We start from the raw sequence: 23,897 nt of genomic DNA on the forward strand, positions 1-23,897 counted from the left end.
AGAGTCGCTCCTTAACCACAACCTGCAGAAATACTGATAGAAGCCAGCTGTGTAAAAGGGTTGCTGATCCAACTTTGCTCACAAAACCATTTTCTTCCCCAACCTGATGGTAATGGTTGTTAATAATAATAATAATAATAATAACAACAATAAGTTTCAGTTTTAGCTTAATGAGTGTTTTCTTGTTCTGCTGTTCAAATGTTTTTTCATAAAAATTATTGTGAAAGAATCATATGTTTCAGTTAACATGAAATACTACACAGTGCATACAGTCCTGAATAACCCCGTATTTCTTTACATTTTGGGTTCAGGGTTTTTAATCAGATTTGCTTAGCATCTTTAAAAGTCGTCTATCTAAATATTAGACACAATTTCAGTTCATTGTTTTCCAAATACTTGTATCTGACCATTTTCAGAAACAATTGTTTTCAAGTTTAATAAGCTTCCTGACTTTGACCGATCAGTTTCTCACAGATTTAATGCACAAGTTTCTTTTTAAGATCCCAAACTGATCCAGGCTCAACATTTCACATTTTCTTCATTAAAATAAAATTATCCCTCTGGGTCAAAGCCAAGGTATTATTAGCTACACCCTTGAGAAACATTTATGTCTTTATGTCGCCGTCTTATGTATTAATGGTCTTAATCTCTGGATAGCATGTTCTTCAATGAAACACGCTAAAATAATAAATAAAAAGAAAAAAGTCATCACTTATAATTTAACAAATAAAGTTCACAGTCTCACCTTTCGATTTACATTTACTTAGCTCATGTCAGCTTAACATTTCCTGTTTTGCAGTAAACATTTCTTTAGGGAATATGATGTTATAACCATAAACTTCTATGTAAATGTCTTCATTCAAAATAGTTCTTAAATTCAACATAGTTATTGATCTTTATTGTACATGTTTCATCATTTTGTCTTACGTAATGATGACCTTATGTGAATTAAAATTGGAACCAGCAAATAATTTAAAAATTTGTTATGTATACTAAATGTTAGCCTTCAAAATCTGTGGTTTTTACCAAAGAGCCTTATAATTTACATGGTATGCTACATTTATGCTATGTTTTTTTTTCTTCACACATTTATTATACATATGTGGCAATAGAGTAAAACTTGGGATTTGTACATTTTATATATAAGCAATGTGTAAATCACTCTGCTTCATTCTTTGTTCTTTCAATTCAAATTCATCTTTTGGAAAATGGAATGGGGAAAATAAAATAGAAACTAAAATATTTTCTGACACTTTCTTTTTTGTTGTCAGTATTTCTCCAGGACCAAATACAAAAACTTTTCCAAATTTTCAAATTTAAGGCCAAGCAGGACGCAGTATTCAGTCTGAACAGTATCTGAAAGCCATTAAACAATCTGCAAGAACAAGATCTGATGGAGGAACCGAGAGATCCATTATCATTTCGCTGAACATCGACTATGTAAGAGGTTTTCAGTAAAGAACACATTATTGGTGATAAATACTATTTTACATTTGTCAAATTGTTCTACTTGATCTTCGCCATAGATTGGACAAAAAGGTGTCATGTGTCTTGAAAAATAAAAACCATTTCCATGAAAATGGTCAGGAACTGTTCTGAAACGAGAGAAAAATCAGCAAAGCTCCTCAGAAAAACTTAAAAAGTCTTCAGACTTTTAGAAAGTCTGAAGAAAGATTTGTAACATTTAAAAGACAGTTTATCTCACTTGATCTAATATACCAAGGCATTAGGGATGATTCAAGTCCTTTTGCATATTACACTCAGCTTATACAAATACTGTACTTATGTTACCAAACACAGGCAAAGGTGAGCAAGACAACAGAGCAGGCTTAATATAAAAACACAAACATTCACCGGCCACTTCATTAGGTACACCTGTTTAATTGCTTTTTAACACAAGCAGCAATTTAGTCAGTCACATGGTAGAATCTCAGAACATTCAGACGTTCAAAGGGATTTAGGTAACTTTGAATGTGCCATGGTTGTTGGTGTGAATATCTGATCTGCTGGGACTTTCACGCGGAAATTTTTATGGTTTGTAGAGAAGGGTTCTATTTTTTTATTAAATATCGGAAAACTAATTGAAAAATTACCCAAATAATCACTTGTTACAAGCAGATGGGCTACAGCAGCAGAGGACAAACTCCTGCTGCCCCTCTTGCCAGCTAAAGGAAACTGAGGTTACGTTGCACAAAAGCAAACCAAGACTGGACGATCACATGTTGGAAAAACTTCGCCTGTTTCCTGACTCACACATTCAACTGCAGAAATTGGAGTGAGCTACAGGAAAGTATGTATAAATCCTGGTATGTATCAGGGGGTCAGGCTGCTGGTGGAGTGATGGTGTGATTGATATTTCCTCGAGTACTTTAGTACTAAACAAGCACCATTTACACACCTATACCAGGTTAATGCTCCATGATATAAACCTCGTACCATCTCAAACTGGCTTCTTGATTTTGACAATGAGTTCACTGTACTCCAATAGTCTTTAGAGTCACCCATTACATCGTCGTTGTAACGGGAGATTTGCATAAAGAAGAAATCTGCACCGAAGGGAAAAGGATGAATCCAGAACTAGCCAGGTGTACCTAATAAAGTGGCCGGTAGATTAACATGTCACACAGTCTGATGCATGATGATGTTCAACATGCAATGACAAAAAAAAGAAACACAAAAGCAGTAAACCAAAACCTACATTTAAAAAAAATGAGTTTTGTGAATGCGAACGGATAAAAAAGGAGCTCTTAAATCAGCATGCGGCTCCGGTGGATGGATGTTAGATGATGGGATGGCAGAACAAAAGCGGTGGGATGTGGCAGCAGAAAAACGTAGAAGTAAAAGTGCTGCTGTACCTGCTGACTCACCTTAGTCCAAGGGTGGGCCTTGATCTGGGGGAATTTGAACTCAGTGTAGTTGGGGTTCATTTCGCGGATCTGTTCTCGGGTTGGAGTACCGAGAACCTGGAAAGAAACAGCAAAGAGTTGTTAACCTCAACAGCATTTAGTCCTGAAATCCAAGTCCCACTTGCTCAAACACAGTGAGCTCAGAACGGCCGGCTGATTCTCACCTTAATGATTTCCACAAGCTGATCCACCCCACTGTCTCCAGGGAAGATTGGCTGTCCTAACAGCAGCTCTGCCAGGACACAGCCAGCTGACCACACATCTGCAGGAGTTAGAGAGAGAGAGAGGAGGGGTCAATAATAAGAAAAACAGGTCAGACACCACAACATACACACACAGCCAGATCCCTAAGACTGGCTGGATCAGCTGGGGTGGGCGTACCTATGCTGGAGGTGTAGTCAGTGGCACCAAAGATGAGCTCTGGGGCCCGGTAGTAGCGAGAGCAAATGTAGGACACGTTGGGCTCTCCACGGACCAGCTGCTTCGCGCTGCACACACAATAAAAGCACATCATGGTCAGAATCACCACCCACTTCTGCCAAAAAGAGAGGAACGTCAAACCAATGTGATCAGAGTATATTTATAGGCACATGGGCTAAACTGGGATTTGATGTGTGAAGGGGGGCTGAGAGATTTTTGCAAAGGGAGCAGAGCCCTCAGCAGACATGACGAAATAAGTGAAACAAGCCGACACATCCGTTCCCTAAAGAGAGAAAGATAATCCTGCTGTAGGTTCTTAATGCCCAGATCTTTATAGAAAAACTACAGCTTTTAACTAAAAAAAAAAAAAAAACTCTTAGATGTTTCAAGAGCTAAACTCAAAATGAGATTAATAAGTCAATTTTCTGGTCATTTGTGAGGTTTTCTGAACCATTCAGACTTTCTGGTGTCCAAGTGGACACAAGCTTAAAGGCAAACTGATTGCCAGGGTTTTATGCTAAAAAAGAGAATTATGACAATTATGACAACCAGATAGTCTGTGGTTGCTTTCTAAACCAGTAAAGCAACCACAGACCATCACACTACCACCACGCTGTATGCAGAGTTTCCTTCTGAAATGCTGTTAGTTTTACACCAGATGTAAAAAGGTCCACTTCTGCTCTGCAACTGTATTTCTAAAACATATTGCTTAAAAAAAGAGTTTTTTTGATGAGTTTGGGTCAGCAAGGGTTTCACCACAGATGACATTTTTGCTCTCTCTCTTTGTTTCTAGTTAAATCATGAACACTGATTTTAATAGATAAGTTAGGCCTGCAGTGATTTCTTCAGAGGACTCCTCCTGGACAAATCACAAATTTGCTCTTGAAGTAATTTCGGTGAGAAGGCTCCCCACTGTTTCATATTTTCTCCACATGTTAATAAAGGCTCTTACTGTAGATGTGATGGCATCCCAAAGCTTCAGAAACAACATTTTAACACATTTCAGGCTGATGGATGTTGGTCTCTTTTATATGGTCTTAGTTTAGTCAAGGACATGAAGGTTTATGTTTTTGGTATGTTTAAACATGCTTCATGTTGTCAAATGGGTTTTCTGTAAGTTATTTCTTTAAGTGGCTTCATAATTGATGATTAATTGCATTTAATTCATGGGTCAACAAGGCGACCAATTACTTATTCAAACTGGGAATCCTTTTTTATCATTTGAAAACTGCACTTTATGTGTTCTCTGGTTAACTGATTAACTGATTTAATTGTGACAAAACAGTAGAAACAGGAGCTATTTAGAGATCTCTTCATAGATTTAGTAAACATTTAAATTCTGAACTAAAACAATAAGTTAATGTCTTTTATAATTAATATGTGAAACACAACCCGTTTAAGATATTGCTTGGAGAAATTGAGATGTTTGTATTATGGAAATTGTAAAGGAAACAACTAGTTTCCATACTCTACTTTGTTTTTAACATACTTATTCAGATCTGGGATAAAGACCCCCCACTTCTCCAGGCACACCACTCATACCCAGCTTGACAGCTAAATTGTAACTAATGTGTTTTCGTCTAATGACTTTATTACCATTTAGTCAGTAGCTTTTCTTTTCTTTCCATCTTCACCCTTTGTGTTTGCACAGGTACAGAATATCATTTACATCTTGATTTGCTAAATTTTCACACACAGCACTTTGGTGCAGCTTGTGCCTGTTAACAAAATGCTTTTTAAATTAAATTGACACTGACAATTCAATCAGCCCAACAGAGCTGTGCTCAGTATGTACTTACACAGAGCAAGTCGGCACTGTGTGCTCAGCTGAGTGAACAGCATTGTTGATTAGAGCAGCATGCTGCACTCATCGACCCCCCACTTCACACATAAATGCCAATATGGCTCTGTGACTGCCTCCATTGCTGACTCAGTGGCAAATAACAGGCAGATCAATTCACTGCCTCTGTAGTTTAACAAATGAGGCAGATGTGCGGCAATCAAGTCTAGCCTGAAAGTATTGTTAAAAGATATTTGTTGACACATTAGCAACATTGGAGCACTGCTTAAATAAGCAGTTTCTTTGTTTTTCCTACAGCTTAGTCTACTCTGTTTCAGACCTGTTAATTCAGTGGACGCGCTGATTAACCTGCATCCATGTTAACAGCATGACTGCGTCTCACCTGCCAAAGTCGCAGAGCTTGAGAACAGCCGTCTCTGGGTCGAGCAGCAGATTCTGGGGCTTAATGTCCCGATGGCAGATCCCAAACGAATGGATGTAAGCCAGGCTCCTGAACAGCTGGTACATGTACAACTACGCAGGGAAGAAGACACACAGACGGGTCACAACTGCAGAACAAGCAGCCACCTGACATTACAAGGTTTATAGCAGGTAAAAAATAACGCACACAGGGATGTTATTTCAGTCCGGTCAAACACAGGATGTTTTATTATCCTGTCAAGCTGTCTTTTTAAAGGAACACTGTTAACTGTGCCTTGCAGAGATAAAACAACACGAGTTTCATCAATTGCAAAGTTGCAGTTGCAGTCAATATCAATCAACTAATTTTGAATGAAAGAAAATGTGGACATTTACTAGCTTAAACAGAAAAAAACTGAATAAAAAGTTTTTAAAAAATCAAGACAAGATAGATCTATTTTTGCTAATTTTGCCATATTTATTATAAAGTTGTGATCTTAGCAATATTTTCTGTTACACAAATCATTTTGAACCAATGCAGAAGTAAAACACTCTAACAAGATTGACTCTAACAACACAATGTTGCACTTAGTTTCTGTATTTTACCTATTTTTTGCATTTTTAACCAACAGGTGTTCTTAGGGAAGTATTGCTTTGTTTATACTGTATATGCTAATTAAGAAATCAGCTGGTAACCTGGTCTAGAGAAAAACAAATATGTTTTTATTTTTAGCTTACTAGAAAAATACACACAGCTGCACAGCTGTGTCTTATACAAAGTCAAACGGTCATTCAAGTGAATCATAGAATTTTAGGCCAAATCATATGTTTTATATTTAAAGCCCTTGATCTCAAAGTATCTCTTAAATGGAGATAGATTAAAAATTGCTGCAAGACCAATCACTCTGGCCTGAAACAAAAAACAGAATCCACTAAGATTCAAATATGAACATAGCAGTAAAAGAAAATTGATTGAAAAGAGTAAATGATTATTATAGAATTATCAAATAGGAAAGAAAAAAGTCAGAAAAAAATCCAACTCTGGTTTAAGATCTCCTCTTCAGTGTCTGTGAAAACCAACAACGTCTGCCTCCTCCTGCCATAATGGTAATAAAATCCCAGACTCAGTTATATATACCTTGACATAAACCATTGGCAGCGTCTGTTTGGCTCGGCTGTAGTGTCTGGCCACTCTGTAGACGGTCTCAGGAACGTAGTCCAAAACCAGATTCAAATACACCTCGTCTTTCTGTTGAAGAGAAGAAAAAACAAGGACACTCGAGTTAAAACTCACAATCAGAAAAATCAAACAAACATTAAATATGTATATCAATAATATAAAATCATAACCAGGCTCATCTCAGTTGCCTGTTAAATTTTTCAGTGTGTTATTCATATCTTTTGCCTTTTGCAAGCCGATAAAACAGATTTTCATATCCTAAAAGAGAATCCATTGCATCTCCCTGGAGGACAGAAACCAGAGTCATGAGTCACAACGGCCTGAGCTGCACCAGCAGCCACAGGCAGTGACATCATTTCCTTGTTTCCTGGTTAGAATGAAGCAAGTCTTGGAGGGCAGAAGGTTCTCCACCCAGTTATTGTAACACTTCCTTTTTCCTCTGAGTACAACATCAGCTGCTCAAAACCGAGCCATCGGACCATTAATGGAGACTAATAAATAAAAACTACAAATCATGATTCAGGAACGGAACAGTTGGAGACGGGACAGCAGAGGTCTCCATTTTCCTACTTACTGTCTAATGCTGAAATACTGAAATCATGACTGTAACAATTCCTCTGAGGTCGGAAACAACGTCAGATTTCATCCCTTCATAGCTTAAGTGACTCAATTTGACTCGTAATGCTTTTGACGCTTAATGTTTATTGTGGGTAAGGATCTACATTTCAAGACAAAATATTGCAGAAATTAGCTTAAAAAAAATATTACATCAACTGAAAACCAATGCAATTTGTGCAGCCCCTCTCAGAGTAATCTGCTTTAGCTGATGCATTTCTGCCACCTTGTGGTAGAAGTAAGACATTGCGGCTAGCATGTGAAACCAAACTTCTCATTACCAACGCTTTCTGGATGGAAACAATATTTACAGACAAGAGAGAGATAGGGACATAAACATAAGATGATTTTATTTACTGAAATTACACTAGAATAAGTATTTGAAACTTTGGCAATCTCCCATCCCTTATCTAGGCATTAGGAAGTCAAATTAAAGTTTGACTTCCTTTTAGCTCTGTGCTTTAAAGATAACTTTCAGAGGCTAATGTTTTAGGTTAGTTGATGGAAAAGTTTTTAACTCGACTGTAAGAGTTAAACCTCAGATGAGCAGGTGGCATCACACACATGGATGAAAAGTGTGCACCAACCAACATAGTCGCCTTCAGTTATTTTATTGAGAACATCATCGTAAAGGTTAAGAAAAATATTAGCTGGGAACAATCTATATGTTTGATTACATCCACATATTAATAAAATCCCAAATTATTCTATATTTTAAAGTGAATTCTGGAAACAGCTGATTTTATAAATAATTTTAATCGTAAATTACACTATTTTAATGAGTATTTGGGTCAGAAATCAACATTTGAACCAGTTTGACTACCGAGCTGCAAGACATTATACAGTTAGGTGATCTTAGTAGCATGTCTAGCTGTCACAAAATTCATAAGGTAAAAAAAAAGCTACAGAAAAACAACCTGTAGGAACCTATAGCAGAGATGCTAACGTGATCTACATAGCTCAAAGAAATCTAACACTACTATCTCTGTACTGGACACACATTTCTCCCCTCTCTGATTACTACACAGAGCTCTGGGTTAAATAGACAGTAAATGAAATGAGATGAAGAGCCCAAGAACTCAGAGACAAGACAACCTGTAGATTAACATTTTTCTACAATTATGTTCACACTTCGGCAGTCAGCGCTTCCCTTTCCCAGCCATACATGCACGTCTGCAGCCATTCCCTCCATTGATAAAATTTGTGACGACTGGGGAGCCTGTTCCGCCTCCTGCTAGCGCCATCATTGCTATATTTAGCCTAGCAACAGCAATGACTCACTTCCTGCCTCACTGCAAAGCCACTTCCTTGGCTTCTTCCCAGAGGGATTACAATGCAAAGCCCTGATTGGCTCCTTGTTAACTCCCAGCTAAATAATAAGGCATCTGATTTTGGGGAGAAAAATGCCCACAGTCACCTGAACAACTGGGAAAGCTTTTTTATCAATATTAATCTCCAGCTATACTTTACTAAAGGCTGGATGTGACTTATACTACATGTTGTGCAGAGCTTATTTCAGAAGGTGTGGTTGTGCTTCATGTCATATGGACACATTGGATAAATCAGTTCTCAGGAAGCATATGGGAATCCATATGATAAGGAAAATGAGAACAGCAGTACATGTTAATGAGATCATAAGGACAGGCAGAAGGAAGGACGATGAGTGAGTCTCCACTTTGTCACACACTAATGAATATGCTTCCAATGTCGCACTGTGTCTAAGAATAAATCACTAAACATGAGCAGAGGACACAGTTTGTCTCGCACTGCCGTTTACTTGCCTAAGTTAATCTTGTGCCAACTCTACCAGTTTGCTAGACCTCGATTAACCAGAGGCAGTGCTGCTCATTCACATTCTGTCTGCTAAACATATGGGTTTCTGGAATAAGAGCTGAGAAAGAGCTGTGGTCTTCAGAAAGCCACAAACAGATTAATCACATCTACCGTGACATGTAGGAGTTATGTGGTGTGACTGGAGGAAATAAGAACAGTAGCATGGTAATGATGGTGGCTCAGGGTCTGGCAATCAGAAGGTTGAAAATTCCCCCCAAGTGTCAATATTTACAGTTCAGCTCAAATGAGTTAAGCTTGATAAATTTGGGTTCAAAGTAATTTTTACCAACATGCCCAGCCAGAGTTCTGACTTAAATTAAATAAAGAAACAGTTTGAGGTGTTAAAGATTAGAGTGATGGTAAGGAAGTCTCCATACTTGGAGCATATGGCCAAAGATAAATAGTTACAATTCTAGCATAAACATGCAAAAATCTGGACAGTGATTATAAAAGTGTTTGGTTGCAAAGACTTTTCCAAAAATTGCTATGTAGGTTCAAATAAATTACTGACATTATTTTTAAAGAAAGTCAATAAAAAACATTTTTTTTCTCTTCATAGACATTACCACTGACCCAGCTCTACTGATCCCAGAGATTTTAACATTGGCACATAGCTGACCCGTTTTCCTGTGTTTCTCTCCTAGAAAAATCCAGTAAAAGAGCAATGGCTACCATTAACCCGTTACTCTTTCCATTTTCATAGAATGTACTCCTGGATGAAAGAGTCGCAGTTTTATGTGTCGGCTCTCTTCTTCTTGACTGTATGTTTTACATTTGGAATCTGTTGTATGATTGGATTGAATTAACTACGTAAACTGCCTGGCCAAAAAAAAAGTCACCACCTGGATTTAACTAAGCAAATAGGTCCAAGCCTCCTATTGGATAAGTACTGCATAGGCGATTATCTTTCAGCTGGCAACACGTTATTTAACCCCAGCTGATGCAATGAGTAACTCCTCATTTCTTAAACAACCATGGCAAAAGACACATCCTGTGGTCGTGGAAAAGACGTTAGTCTGTTTAAGAAGGGTCAAATCATTGGCATGCATCAAGCAGAGAAAACATCTAAGGAGATTGCAGAAACTACTAGAATTGGGTTAAGAACTGTCCAACGCATCATTAAAAACTGGAAGGATGGTGGGGAACCATCGTCTTCCAGGAAGAAATGTGGTCGGAAAAAAATCCTGAATGATCGTGATCGGCGATTACTTAAACGTTTGGTCAAATCAAATCGAAGAAAAACAACAGCAGAACTCAGGAGTATGTTTAATTGTGAACGCAAAAGCATTTCCACACGCACAATGCGAAGGGAACTCAAGGGGTTGGGATTGAACAGCTGTGTAGCCGTAAGAAAACCTCTAATCAGTAAGGCTAACCAGAAAAAAAGGCTTCAGTTTGCTAGGGAGCATAAAGATTGGACTCTGGAGGAATGGAAGAGGGTCATGTGGTCTGATGAGTCCAGATTTACCCTGTTCCAGAGTGATGGGCACATCAGGGTAAGAAGAGAGGCAGGTGAAGTGATGCACCCATCATGCCTAGTGCCTACTGTACAAGCCTGTGGGGGCAGTGCTATGATCTGGGGTTGCTGCAGTTGGTCAGGTCTAGGTTCAGCAACATTGTGTGCCCAAAGAATGAGGTCAGCTGACTACCTGAATATACTGAATGACCAGGTTATTCCATCAATGGATTTTGTCTTCCCAAATGGAACGGGCATATTCCAAGATGACAATGCCAGGATTCATCGGGCTCACATTGTGAAAGAGTGGTTCAGGGAGCATGAGACATCTTTTTCACACATGGATTGGCCACCACAGAGTCCAGACCTTAACCCCATTGAGAATCTTTGGGATGTGCTGGAGAAGGCTTTGCGCAGTGGTCAGACTCTCCCATCATCAATACAAGATCTTGGTGAAAGATTAATGCAACACTGGATGGAAATAAATCTTGTGACACTGCAGAAGCTTATTGAAACAATGCCACAGCGAATGCGGGCTGTAATCAAAGCTAAAGGCGGTCCAACAAAATATTAAAGAGTGTGACCATTTTTTGGTGGCGACTTTTTTTTGGGCCAGGCAGTGTATTTCTGTGTATATATTTGACCTCTGTTACTCAAAAGATTACATTTATTGTAGATAAATTAACTGTGTCAATTTGGTCAGACTAGCTTCCAGTGAGGGTTGAACTCCCAGAGGTATGTTAATAACCTTTATAAACTGAATTTCTGGGTACAGTAAGGTGTTGAGGGGATCCATTTTGGTGGTTTCAGGGTCAAGTCTCTGCTTTTTGCAAATTATGTGGTTCTGTTCGCATCATCAGATTATGAAAACCAGCACCTCCTAATCCAAGACAGTGGTCTTAAACAGGAAAAGGGTAGAGCACCTTCTCTGGTGGAGCAGATTCAGTATCTCAGGGTCTTGTTCACGAATGAGTGGAAAAAATGAAGGGGAGATTGATAAGCAGATTGGTGTAGTGTGTGCAAAAATCATTGTATATCTAAATATGCCCAGGGTATGAATAATTTCACACCTTCTTCCTTTATCATAGACCTCTGCATGCACCATCAACTGATGCATTCTAGTCAACAATATCCTAATGAAACATTTTTTCCTTAATGTTTTTATGTTTATCTTACTTGGCTTGATAAATGTAACTAATATTCTGTAGATATATTTTCTAGGTGACAGATGTTCTAATCAGATGTGTAATAAACCCATTACTACCATGACTCAGTCTCTTTATGACTCAGTTTGAGTTTAGTCCTTTCAATAAACATATTTATCTAAAACACTGCTCCATCCTTATGAGCTAAAAATACTTTCATGGCTCATAATTCTATCCAAAAATGTGAACAGTTATTCTAAACAGGCCGACAAAATAAGCTTTTACTAGTTGTGGGCAACACGATGACATTAGATAGGGAAGGATTAGAATGTGCCGACGATCTGCCAAAGCAGCGAGACTGTAAGATAGTTTATAAGGGGCACTGAATGTTTAACGCTCTTGTTCAAATTAATCAATTTTACTTTCCTGCTCTTCCTTTCCTTGTGAGGTAGGGATTAAACGGTTACTGGTTTGAGATGTTTGGTCTGATTGTCCATGAAATGGAGCATTCAGATGTTTCTCTTCGGAGATGAGCAGAAGGCAGAAGAAGCACGGCAGGGCTATTTCAAACACCAAAAAGCAAGAGTTTAATGTTTAAAATTTTTGTACCAGTATATCCCCATTATCTCGCCAGAGTGCCCTTTACCCAAGTGATCATTGTTGTTTACCTCTGAATACAGGCATTATAAAAATCTGATCGCTTGTACTTGAAACATGATGCTAAAATATTTTTATTATGCACTTTTGCACATGAGAGAGTTGAGATGTGTGATTGTGAGCTGCTCTGCACTCTTAGCTACACTGCAATGATTACTTTGAGGCAAATAACGATAAGGGTAACTGTTCCACTCGAATGCCGCATTAAAACTTCATATTCTCAGGAGGTAAAAGTCAAGCAACTATTTGCTTACAGCCCACGCTATTTGGAACAGCGGCCTTCATTTTAAATAGTCTTATACAACAGGTTAAAGGGTAAAAGCTGAAGCACACCGTATGCTCTGGGCCTGCCACATGTCAGTAATTGCATAAGACTACCTGTCCACATAATGACAGCTGTGGCAGCTGTAGTTGCGTGTCTGACAGCTGCCTCCCAGAAAGATGCATCCAGTGTGAACTCTCACTCCATGATTCAGGGTCTTCTTATTAAAGACCCTTCCATCCATCAGCCTGTCTGTAACTTTCCATCCATCGTCTAAGACAGGGCTCACCAACACGGTGCCCGCGGGCACCTGGTCGCCCGCAAGGACCACATGAGTCGCCCGCAAGCCCGTTCTAAAAATAGGACAACTCACTAGTGAGCTGTGTCTAAAATTTTTTTTATTCTGTTGCTATTCTTTTTTTAATCACACTTGCATTTATATAGCTTTAAAAATGACAGTATCTTAAAAATATCCTCATTATACATGACGTTTAGAAAAGTTAGGGTGAACTCTGACTTACTCTAGTTCTAATTCAATGGTCAGTATTGTGCGCATGACAAAACCAGTGCCAATGGAACGTAGGCTAGCGGACACAGCGAAGATGGGTGCTGAATGCATTTTCTTTCCCCAAAAATATGGCTGAAAAAAGAAAGAAAACTTATCACTTTAACGAGGAATGGGAGAAGGAGTTCTTTTTTACGGTTGTGAAAGAAACCTGCGTGTGTCTCATTTGTGGGGCGACCGTAGCGACGGCAAAGCGGCACAATATTGAGAGACATTTCACTACGTGTCACAAAAATTACCATGCTAACTACCCACCGGGAAGCGCAGTACGTGCAGAAAAAGCCAGTGAGCTAAAGGCAGCTTTGGGTAAGCAACAATCTTTTTTCACGAGGGCGGGAAAAAAGTCACTAAAAGCAACCGAAGCCTCGTTCAGAGCTACACATTTTCTGATCAAGAAGAAGAAGGCATTTTCAGATGGAGCAGTTGTCAAAGAAGCAATGATGATAATAGCTAACACTGTACTTAAAGATGACAAAAATGGAACCGATCTAATCTGTACTCTCTCCGACGTCCAACTGGGGGCGTCTACGATGGCTAGACGAGTGTCAGCTATGTCAGGTAACCTGGGCGATCAGCTGGACCGGGATCTGGCAAAGTGCAGGTGGTTTAGCATCCAGTGCGACGAGTCCGTGGACAGCAGCAGTACAGCTCAGCTGTTGGTCTTCATCCGGATGGTGTTTGAAGATTTCTCCACAAGAGAAGAACTCCTGACACTACTGCCCTTAAAGACAACTACGAGGGGAGTTGACATTTATAACACGCTGAAGGAGTTTTTCGTGCAGAAGAAGGTAGCATTGGAAAAACTGGTGGCGGTGACAACAGACGGGGCTCCTGCTATGATCGGCCGACATACAGGTTTCATCGCTCACTGTAAAGGTGACCCAGACTTCCCAACATTTCTGCATTATCACTGTGTCATTCACCAGCAGGCGTTATGTGCAAAAGTGATCGGCTTTGAGCACGTGATGACTCCCGTTGTAAAAATCATTAACAACATCCGCTCCAAAGCTAAACAGCACAGGATTTTCAAGGTGCTATTGGAGGAGATGTCAGCTGAATATGGTGAACTGCTGCTACACACAGAAATCCGATGGCTCAGCAGAGGACGAGTTTTATTTCGTTTTTTGTCACTTTTGGGTGAAATCAAAGAGTTCATGCAGTCCAAAGGCGAAGACGTCTCACTGCTAGAAGACACAGAGTGGACCCTTGACCTTGCATTTTTGACGGACATTACTGGGAAACTAAACGTCTTGAACTGCGAGCTGCAAGGCAAAGGTAAAACTGTTGTTGATATGATAAGTGCTTTAAATGCATTTAAAGCCAAGATGAACATTTTCTCTGTGGATTTACAGAGAAAAAAAGTGCTGCACTTTCCCTCTGTGCAGTTGGTGCTGAAAAACAATGCTTCTGCATCTGAGACATTTGACAAAGTTGCAGAAAAGTACTGTGAAGTCATAAACAGACTTGGGCAAGAGTTTGAGAATAGGTTTTGTGATCTTGATCAGCTTGAGCCATGTGTGTCATTCATTTCCAATCCTTTCATGAATGTGGACACAACATACTTTGCTGAGAAACTAAGTGCAACATTCAACTTGGATGCTGGACAGGTGGAGATGGAAATCATAACATTGCAAAATGACCTACACCTCAAAGTTTACCAGACTGCACCAAACTTTTGGTCCCTTGTTGACACAGAGAAGTACAGTGGTGTATGCACAGCAGCTATGAAGGTTGCCAGCCTGTTTGGTTCAACCTATCTCTGTGAATCAGCGTTTTCTGACATGAACTTCATTAAGAACAAACACAGAACATGCCTCACTGATGCACATCTGAAAGATGCACTCACAGTTGCAGTTTCAAGTTACACACCAGATTACAGTGCACTGGTGAACAGCATGCAATGCCAGTCTTCTCACTAATAAAGAAACCAATGCCAGATGTTAGTGGCAACATGGCAGTGTCATGGCAAAGTTTAATTAAAATATTGAGGAATTGTGTTCAATTTAAAAGTGTGTTCATGACATATAAGTTATAATTTTGTTAAAAATGCAGCAGATTTGGTCATGAGTTCAAAATGTGACAAGATTTATTTTAAAATATGTAAGTTGATTTTTCTTTAACATTACATAATTGATCACTTTTTGAAACATGGTGCAACATAGTTCATGATTTGCTAAAAAAATGTTTGTGAGTGGCTAGTGAAAATTGGACATTTTTCCTATGAAATGCAGTGATGTAAGTGATTATCTAAAAATGTGACAATTACTGAGATTAAAAGAGATAAAGTGCTGAATATTGATATCTGTTTCCCACCTTGTTTTCATTGCTAATTATTGGGAGAAACCATTAACATGATCAGTGTCTTCTCATAGATGAGTATCATTAATCATTATTGATAATGTATAACTAAAGGCAAACTGAGTAAATTTGTTATTTCAGAAGAGCGTGTCAAACTGGTGCCCTTTGTATGACTCAGTACCCATGAAGTAGCTCTCAGTTTCAAAAAGGTTGGTGACCCCTGGTCTAAGAACTGACTTTACCTTTCGCCTCCTTCACGAGCCCTCCCTTCTTTTTCCCCGCTCACTCTAGGCTCTATGGGTGGTAAATCCTCATACCAACAACATGGTGCCACTCTCCATAATTAGCCAAGTGACACGATGAGAGAGGTTAGAAGGGAGCAGGGGGAATAAATGAGCAGGAAAAGCAACACGGTAGAATTCAATGTAAGCACGAATTTTATGGATGTGATGATGAAATCAATTTGAGATAAAAACATTAAAAAAAATGTTTATTTTAAGTGTTACATGGAGAGCAGCCGTTTGTTTTTGGTAGTCTAACAGTCTCTGCAAATAAATTATTAGCCATGTATTCCCAGAGGTCACTGAGCACATGAGGTAAGAGGAAGCACTGAGGTGGAGCTTAAAGAATAGAGGGGACAGCTTGAGTAAATCTATAATTAACCAACAACCCCTGATCTTGCAAAGTTATGCCTCCTCACCCCATCCCCACCCAAACATCTCAGTCAGCTTTCTTTATACCAAAACTCAATTCAAACCTACGACCCCATAATCCTTTCCTTTAACTTTGGTAGGTGTGCTGCAGAGAGCATTCCAGGCTGCGATGTCATGGGTATAGTCCCCACAGCGTGTATGCCAAGTCCATGTGTGTCTATATTTGACACGCAGACCTCGGCGGGCTGTTTGTCAACCAGCTGAATGACACCTTCCAGCCTCTCAGTCTCCAGGAGACCCCCCACAGGTTGACAGAAATAGAAAGCGAGACAAAGAGGTGACTTTCCTGTCCTGATGGACTCAATCTACTGTTGGATATGTCAAACCAGTCAGACACACGACAATTCTAATTGACATAGAGAAAGTAATCAACTAAAGGCTTCAACATAAAAGGACAGTTTTTGACATTTTTTTAAAGCACAGATAAATAGAAGCATAGCAAATCCACTTATCACACTATTTGCATTAAGACTAATAATATTCAGTTTGTTTTTAGCATATAGACATAAAGATATTGTTAGTTGGCAAATACATTGTTTAATACAATATCTTCTAAAAGCATTAATACTCTAAATTTTTCCCATTTTGTCACTTCACTCCAAGTTGCCTATTGACCTGTGTGTGCATCTGTGAGGATTTGAGAGGGCAGCTGGGTGAATGAGGTCAACATGACTAGAAAAGGCCTTTCTCCTCCCTGAGCGGTGCATCTCTGCAGCTTCTCCAGAGTTATCATGGATCACTTGGCTGTTTTTCCAATCAAAGCTTTCCTTGTTGAGCCAGTCTGTCTAGATGAGCGGCTATGTTTTGGAATGTTTGTGGTTGTGCCATGCTCTTTCCGTTTTCAGACTGTTCATTAAGCAGTACTTAACGTCCTCCCTGGCCTGTCTGCTTTGGTCAATTCAAACCTCAATTCATGATGCAGACTGTCCAATAATGTTGTCTGACAAACCTCAGAGTCGCTCACAGAACAGGTGGATTCACACTAAGATTAAATTAAATAAAGTAAATTTTTATTTAATAGAAAACTACTATAGACAACTGGTTGTTCTGCACGTCATTTAGAGTTGTATGAGTAAAGGGGGCTGAATACATAACTTATGGCAGTTTCCGAGTTTTATTTGTCAAATATTGCGAAAACCACGTCTCCCTTTTCTTCCACTTCAGAGAAAATAATCCACCACAAAAAGTACCAATAAAATACACTGCGGTCTGTTGTAACGTGGCTGAATGCCATCAGGTTTTAGGGGTGTGCATACTTCTGCAAATCACTGAATGATAAAGATGTGTCCCATTTCTAAAAGAACACATTTTGAAGTAAACAAATGGAAAAATTATATCACAAAGTATATTTTAGTGGACCCCTCGTATTCTTGGAGGTTTGGGACCACAGCCGCCTGCAAGTAGCCAAAATCCACAAACCCTTGAGATCCCCTCTATAGATGCTTATAAATGCTAGTTTTAATAGTTCAAACACAAACTATACTTTAATGCACACTAAGAAGAACAGAACAGTTTTTCTTATTTCACCTCTAGGACCTGCAGCCAACTAGCAAATAATTTAGTCATATTCCACATAAAAATCCAAGAATACTGAACGAGCCATGAATAGGAGGATGTTCACTGGATAGCTAATGATAACAGAATAAAACGACAAGTAGAGGAGATGCTTTTCAATGTCCTGAAATCTTCAGAAAGAAATATATTAAAACCAATTATGGCAAATTCCTTGATTCCTCGAAGAAGAAGCATGCATATGACTTGCACAGCATGAGTTATGTTCACCAACACCTCTGACAGCTACAGGAGGCTAGAAGTGCTTCCCCTCTATGGATCCAACAGATATATTAAACCAGCTTCTTCAACCAGATAAATGGGAGCTGAAATGTTCATCTCTGACTGACCTTGTCTCCACTGGAGTAGAAGAAGTAGCGCAGGCGGACAATGTTGCAGTGGTCCAACTTCCTCATGATCTGCAGCTCACGATTCTGAGAATAAGAAATAAAACTGTTATAATGATGACCAATCAGCATGAAGTATCAGGAATGTTACTTTAATATGTTTTTGAGAAGGTCTGCAGTTTTCAGTTAAACCAGAAATACTCATTAATAATTTCTTATATGGATAATTACGCAACACAGAGATGGAGCTCTTATATGCCATTGCAGTAGAGTTGAGGTATATAAGCATGACCTTTATGAAAACCTATAAGCCCACAAAATACAACATGAGAGAAATGTGCTTAAAGCCAACAATAATGGCATACAATGGTAATTGGTTAGCACCGAAGAAAATTCTGAGGAAAAGTGCTTCAACAAAGAGAAGCCACTGGATTCAAAATGTAATCACTGGATGATTGGGGTATCCCCACAGAAAGTAACTGTACACTCAGAGCATTTCCAAGTGAGGACAAGAATTCAAAATAATAGAAAAAGATCCAACAGCTCCATTGCAGATCAAACTTTCTGCACAAATCTCCATTTTCCTCTCCTCCCTCCTCCCTTTAATCTCAGGGCTTTGTGGTGGCTTGATCTAAAGTGCTTGTATAACCTTTGCAGGCTGAGAACCCCAGTGTGGAAAAAACCACAAATGCAGGGTGGTCGGATTCAGAGAAAACAACCCGAAAACCACACGAGGAAGCTTAAAGCATGAACGAGGTCAGAATCCGGCCGGTTGCATAAAAATCCAGCTTTGATGTCGGAGTTGTATGCAATGGAGCATGTGGCCAGCTGGTTGCTGGGAGACACATAATAATATCTGAAACTTTATTGATAGTAGTCTTGTATACATGTGAGATTTTGATTCCAGCAACAATCTCTACTGGATTTAAATAACTAAAAGGGTTTTCTGTGTGTTTGTGTTGTAAAGCGTCATAGGACATTTTCACCCATGAATAGAAGAAACAAACATGGCGTCATTTCATCAGTATTACATGGATGACTAAATGGGCGAGGAAATATCTGCGTCCAGACCTAAAGCAAAAATTGTTTAAATATAGGGTAGGGAGAAATTGACTTTATGGAAATTTATCACAATATTTTGTGGCACTGTTGTGATAATAAAAATTATTGAAAAAAAAATAAAATAGTTACTTATTTTTTAGGTAACTGAATGGTTGTGACGGAATGTAACAGCATTCATAGTGCCACCGACAAATACTGTTCTTGAAAAACATTCCCATTTGAAATAGGCTTCATTATAACATTTACCTAAAGAAGTGTGATTTATATCACTAAACTGCACATATTAAATGCATTTAAAAATTTTACTGATATTTATTCATGCTCTTGTGAAACAGTGAAGAAAATAGTAAAATAACATTTCTGATGATACTGTCAGCTTTGGGGTTTTTAAACATCATTAATTAGAATTTATTGAGACAACGATAAATAAAAATTCTCATCATAATTTTTTTTTTTTTACGATAAACAATATGATAAATCACTAATTAGAAATACGGTTCTTACAGATTTTTATGTCGAAATCTTCCAGAAACAAATTTCCATTTCTCTCAAGGTAGGATGAACAGATGGATATACCAATGGAAGGATGGACAGATTAAAAAAGGCATTAAGTCTTGAAACAGAAATATTTCTATTGTTTTATTTTTCCATACTAATCCAGACTCAGGACACATTTCATCAAAATCCATAGGTTTCCAGACTGCATAAGAACTCTGCATTTAATCAGAATAAATCAAAAACAAATCGAGTTTCAGGTTAGTGCTAAATCAGTGACGAGATATCAAAGATGCTGTTTCAAATCAGGATTGGAGCTGTTTTATGTCAGTTTTCTCTTAAAAACTAACTTAAATATAAAGGAAAATACAAAATAAGACCATATTTTATAATGGTCTTCTTTGTGTCAGCAGCAAAGCATTGAAGAGCATACCATAGCTCAGCAGCCTTGTATAGATAATATTCTCAGTCACTTACAAGCAGACGTAAATTGTCTATAGCCCCCTCCGTCCCGCCTCCTGTCTTTCTGACTACGACCAACCCACTCAGAACCCCCCACTACTCCCACCACGTCATGACATCACTGCACGTAGGTCACAGACCCAGACATCAAACTATTGTGCACTGCAGCCAACGCCCTCGTCTTATTGCACTGGACTGTCCCGGGGTGTGTCTTTGTCTGTGTGTGTGTGTATGTGTGCGTGCATTATGTACAGAGGGTGATGGTAGCATATGGAGGAGGAGCAGGCAGACTGTTGAGTAAAGCCCAGCTCAGCTCTTGTTGTACTGCAGTCCGTCCTGCTGACCCGTCGTCCAACAGAGTCTCAGCAGCGCAGACACAGAGTGGCACAAATGGGAGACAAAGCCGGTGGAAAGTGGAGGGGGAAAAAAATGCCCTAATTGCAGGCTGCTAAGGGGTGCTACAGCTGAGCACTTCATGATGCTGATGGGACAAAACCACATCCAGCAGACTGAGCACATAGACCCAAAGCTTACCACCTACACAAACACATACTTCAATTTCCTCTTCTGCTTAAGGATTAAACTGAATACAGCCACAGAATAACTTGAGGGCACCATTTTTTAATACTGTGACTAAAACCCTAGGCATTTCATTTGGTGGTTATAAAGCATCCCACATATTCATCCATCTTTATTTAAATCTACATACCGGTATTTTTCTGAAGCCCCCAAAAGAGGCAGCTAATGCATTTATTGTCACAGCATTATGCTAAGAGTTGAATTAATTAAACAGTTTTCTATCAATGAGACAGATGGATCAATACCATCTATGGTATGTGACAGATTCTCATTGGCAGGTTCTGGATTTCTTAATCCACTAATGCAATGGCTGATAATAATAACAATAATCTTTCTCCTTCCAGGTTAATCTGAAAGTTTTATAATCCAATTTAAGTGAATAATGGCCGCTTATGGAAGGACGGTTGGAAAAAAATATCTTCAGTGCTGCTCCAATATCTTCTTGTAATACAGTTGAATCAGCTGAATAAAAATCTGTATCAGTGTTACAAACAAACCGCCTCTGATCTCCTGCTTAAATTTAAAAGGAGGGAAAAACCTCTTAAAAAGCAGAGTGCTGCACTTTGTATCACATCAAAGTAAAAGTAATGGATATTAATGCATTTCCTGGGAAACTATTTTATGTCTGTTGCACATTAATGAACATTTGTGTTTCCATTAAGAATTTACAGCAGCCCCAAAATAACTTGCAGCTTCTGCCCTCGGTGTGATGAAGAAATGTATCTGCAGCCAGGCTCAGAAATGCAATTTTTCCTCATTTCAAACAATTGCATCAAGGGTTTGATGAGGCATTGATCAGATTTCCTGAACTTCAGCTGACCTGGGAGCTAACAGCAAGTGCCATTGTTCATTAATGTTGCCAAAGACTAACTGCCACCACTGATGCTCCAGCTCTTAGTGAGCATTCTGATGTGAGCATCCATTTTCCAATAGGCTGATATGCGATCCCTCAAATGGGAATAGGAGATAGAGCCTATCCCATAATGCACCACAAGCAGACTGTAACCCCCACCAGAACCGTCTCACACTTTGTCTCATCAGCTTCACCCTAATGCAGATCCTACTCATGTGATTACTTCAGCTTTGTTCGCACGTACAGGGGGAAAAAATAACCTTTTTACTCTCGCACCGCAACCAAAAACAAATTATCAATGAGAAAAAAATACAACATGGGAAGAAACACTTCTATAAGATTAATCTGAAGATGATGGGTTCTGTTTGTATGTGAAACTTGGTGTGCACACTATTGCATATGCTTGACAGTCATGTGAAGAGTCTTAGCTCTCATTTGCCTCATATTTCCTCACCAGCTGTTGGCGAGGAGGATCGGGCTGACTGAGTAAAAGGAAAGTTGGATTCAGAGAGCAAGGAGGGGCGGAGGGCTGATGCAGAGGGTCTGCTTAACATAGCAGACCCTATACGATACAACAGCGTGTGATCTTCAGCTGATCACTGGCCTGTTTCAAGTAGCAATCCACTAACCACAGGCTCACAGAGAGCAGTATATGACTTCATCACAGCCAGTATGCAGAGTCACAAGGAGTGCGCGTGCGTCTCTGAGAAGCGCTGTGAATTCAGCAGCAGATGGCCGACCTCCATATCATTAAGTGACATCATTCTTCTTGTTTGGTTTCAGAGTGTGCTGCACTCGCACAAACCCTCAGAAAGGTTAAAAATAGGCCACAGCTCCGCGGAGGAGTTTAGCTGAACAGGTTGGGTTAAAGCGCTATAGGATACAGCTAAATTTTAACAGCTACTGAGCTGCAGGCTGGAAAACCACGGACAGAGCAGTGAGAGCAGATCTACACTGAGGAGCCGAACAGCTAAAAAAGCAACAAAGAAATATCCTATGCCCATGGTAAAATCAATAAATTCAATGTTTTTGTAAAATTTCTAATTGTTTCCAGTGGTGTCGTTCTGTTACGTTAAGGTGCAAACTGTTCTGGTAAAACACATTATAGGACAAAATGTGCCTCCTTTGAACACTTTAAAAACAAAGATGACTCCCTCAGTTCTTTCCACCACATATTTACTGGCAACTGCTGTTTTCAGTCACATTTTATTGTTAAAATTATCCCATCTAAAAAGAAGTTTAAAACTGTTGACTCACTTATTTAGGTATTTTCAAGGTTTCAAGCAGTTGGTCAGTTGCACCATACAGAATTCTCTATCTTTATTTTTTTTTAAAACACCCAAATTTTAATTATTACATCTTCTAAATGGGGATTGAGAGCTTCTGTTAACATCCCTCTAAAACAGATTCAAAATTGGATTCAAGTTTGGGCTTTGACTGAACCATTTTAAAACATGAATATCCTTTTATCTAAACTAATCATTTGTGGCTGCGGTGGCGTGTTTAGGATCGTTTTTAAAGATGAAGACAAACCTTCACCTTAGTCTCTACTTTTTTTGTAGCTTCTAACAGGTTTTCTTCAAGTTTCATCAATCATCTAACTCTTTATTGCTTCTAACTAGTTTCATTATAACTGCTGAAGAAAATCCGTCAGGCTCCTGAACAAATAAATATTAAAAAGTTCATGTTTGTTAGAGAGAGAAAAAAATCTCCTGGCAATTCTAAACACACTTCAAGTAAAAGAATACACTCCTTTGACACACATAAGGAATTGTGTTGAAAGCACAATGCTTTCTTTGTTGTTTTCTCTGGTTTTGGAGTTTTTTTAAATCTCCCTTTAAGTGTAAAAGATCAGCATATTCACATTTACTCAGCTACATCCATTAACACGGCAAATGTTTGTGTTGGACATGTTGTGTAAGATGGAAATAAAACATCATGACTAAAGTTAAACCCGAGAGGATGTTTGCACATCCTGCTTTCCTTTGCCTTTTTGTGTACACATTTTTCATGCATGTCTCACCTTAAATCTCTTATCTTGTAAGACCTTCTTTATTGCCACTAGTTCCCCAGAGTCGCAGAGTTTTGCTTGGTAGACGACGCCAAAGGATCCGTTGCCGATAACCTTCGTGTCTGTGTAGCTGACCTCCTGTGGCCTGTCGGGGCCTTGGCCAGGAGTGGCCACAACTGTCGTTACCTTGCTGCCATCTTTGTCTCCTACAGAACGGCACAAAGAGACATGCGGGAGTTTATGACAAAGTGGTGAAGCTTTTACAGAGAGCAAGGAAAGAATATGAC

At 39.1% G+C, this 23,897-nt stretch overlaps 1 protein-coding gene across 2 annotated transcripts in view; it reads right to left on the reverse strand.

Annotated features, from left to right (window-relative positions):
• The window catches only part of gsk3ba (glycogen synthase kinase 3 beta, genome duplicate a), a 41,630-nt gene that overhangs the window by 4,998 nt on the left and 12,735 nt on the right, over window positions 1-23,897 (reverse strand). Inside the window, exons 2-8 of one of the 2 annotated variants that reach the window (XM_032566725.1) lie at window positions 23,623-23,816; window positions 18,152-18,235; window positions 6,665-6,775; window positions 5,510-5,640; window positions 3,288-3,394; window positions 3,071-3,168; window positions 2,868-2,963 (exon numbers count right to left, since the gene is read on the reverse strand). In XM_032566725.1, coding sequence (XP_032422616.1) covers window positions 2,868-2,963; window positions 3,071-3,168; window positions 3,288-3,394; window positions 5,510-5,640; window positions 6,665-6,775; window positions 18,152-18,235; window positions 23,623-23,816 — 821 coding nt within the window. Of the gene's footprint in view, window positions 1-2,855; window positions 2,964-3,070; window positions 3,169-3,287; window positions 3,395-5,509; window positions 5,641-6,664; window positions 6,776-18,151; window positions 18,236-23,622; window positions 23,817-23,897 lie in introns of both variants that reach the window. The other variant, XM_032566724.1, reaches the window with a different exon arrangement.

The sequence above is a fragment of the Xiphophorus hellerii genome, chromosome 7 (genome assembly GCF_003331165.1).
Source record: "Xiphophorus hellerii strain 12219 chromosome 7, Xiphophorus_hellerii-4.1, whole genome shotgun sequence".
Taxonomy (NCBI): Eukaryota; Metazoa; Chordata; class Actinopteri; order Cyprinodontiformes; family Poeciliidae; genus Xiphophorus; species Xiphophorus hellerii.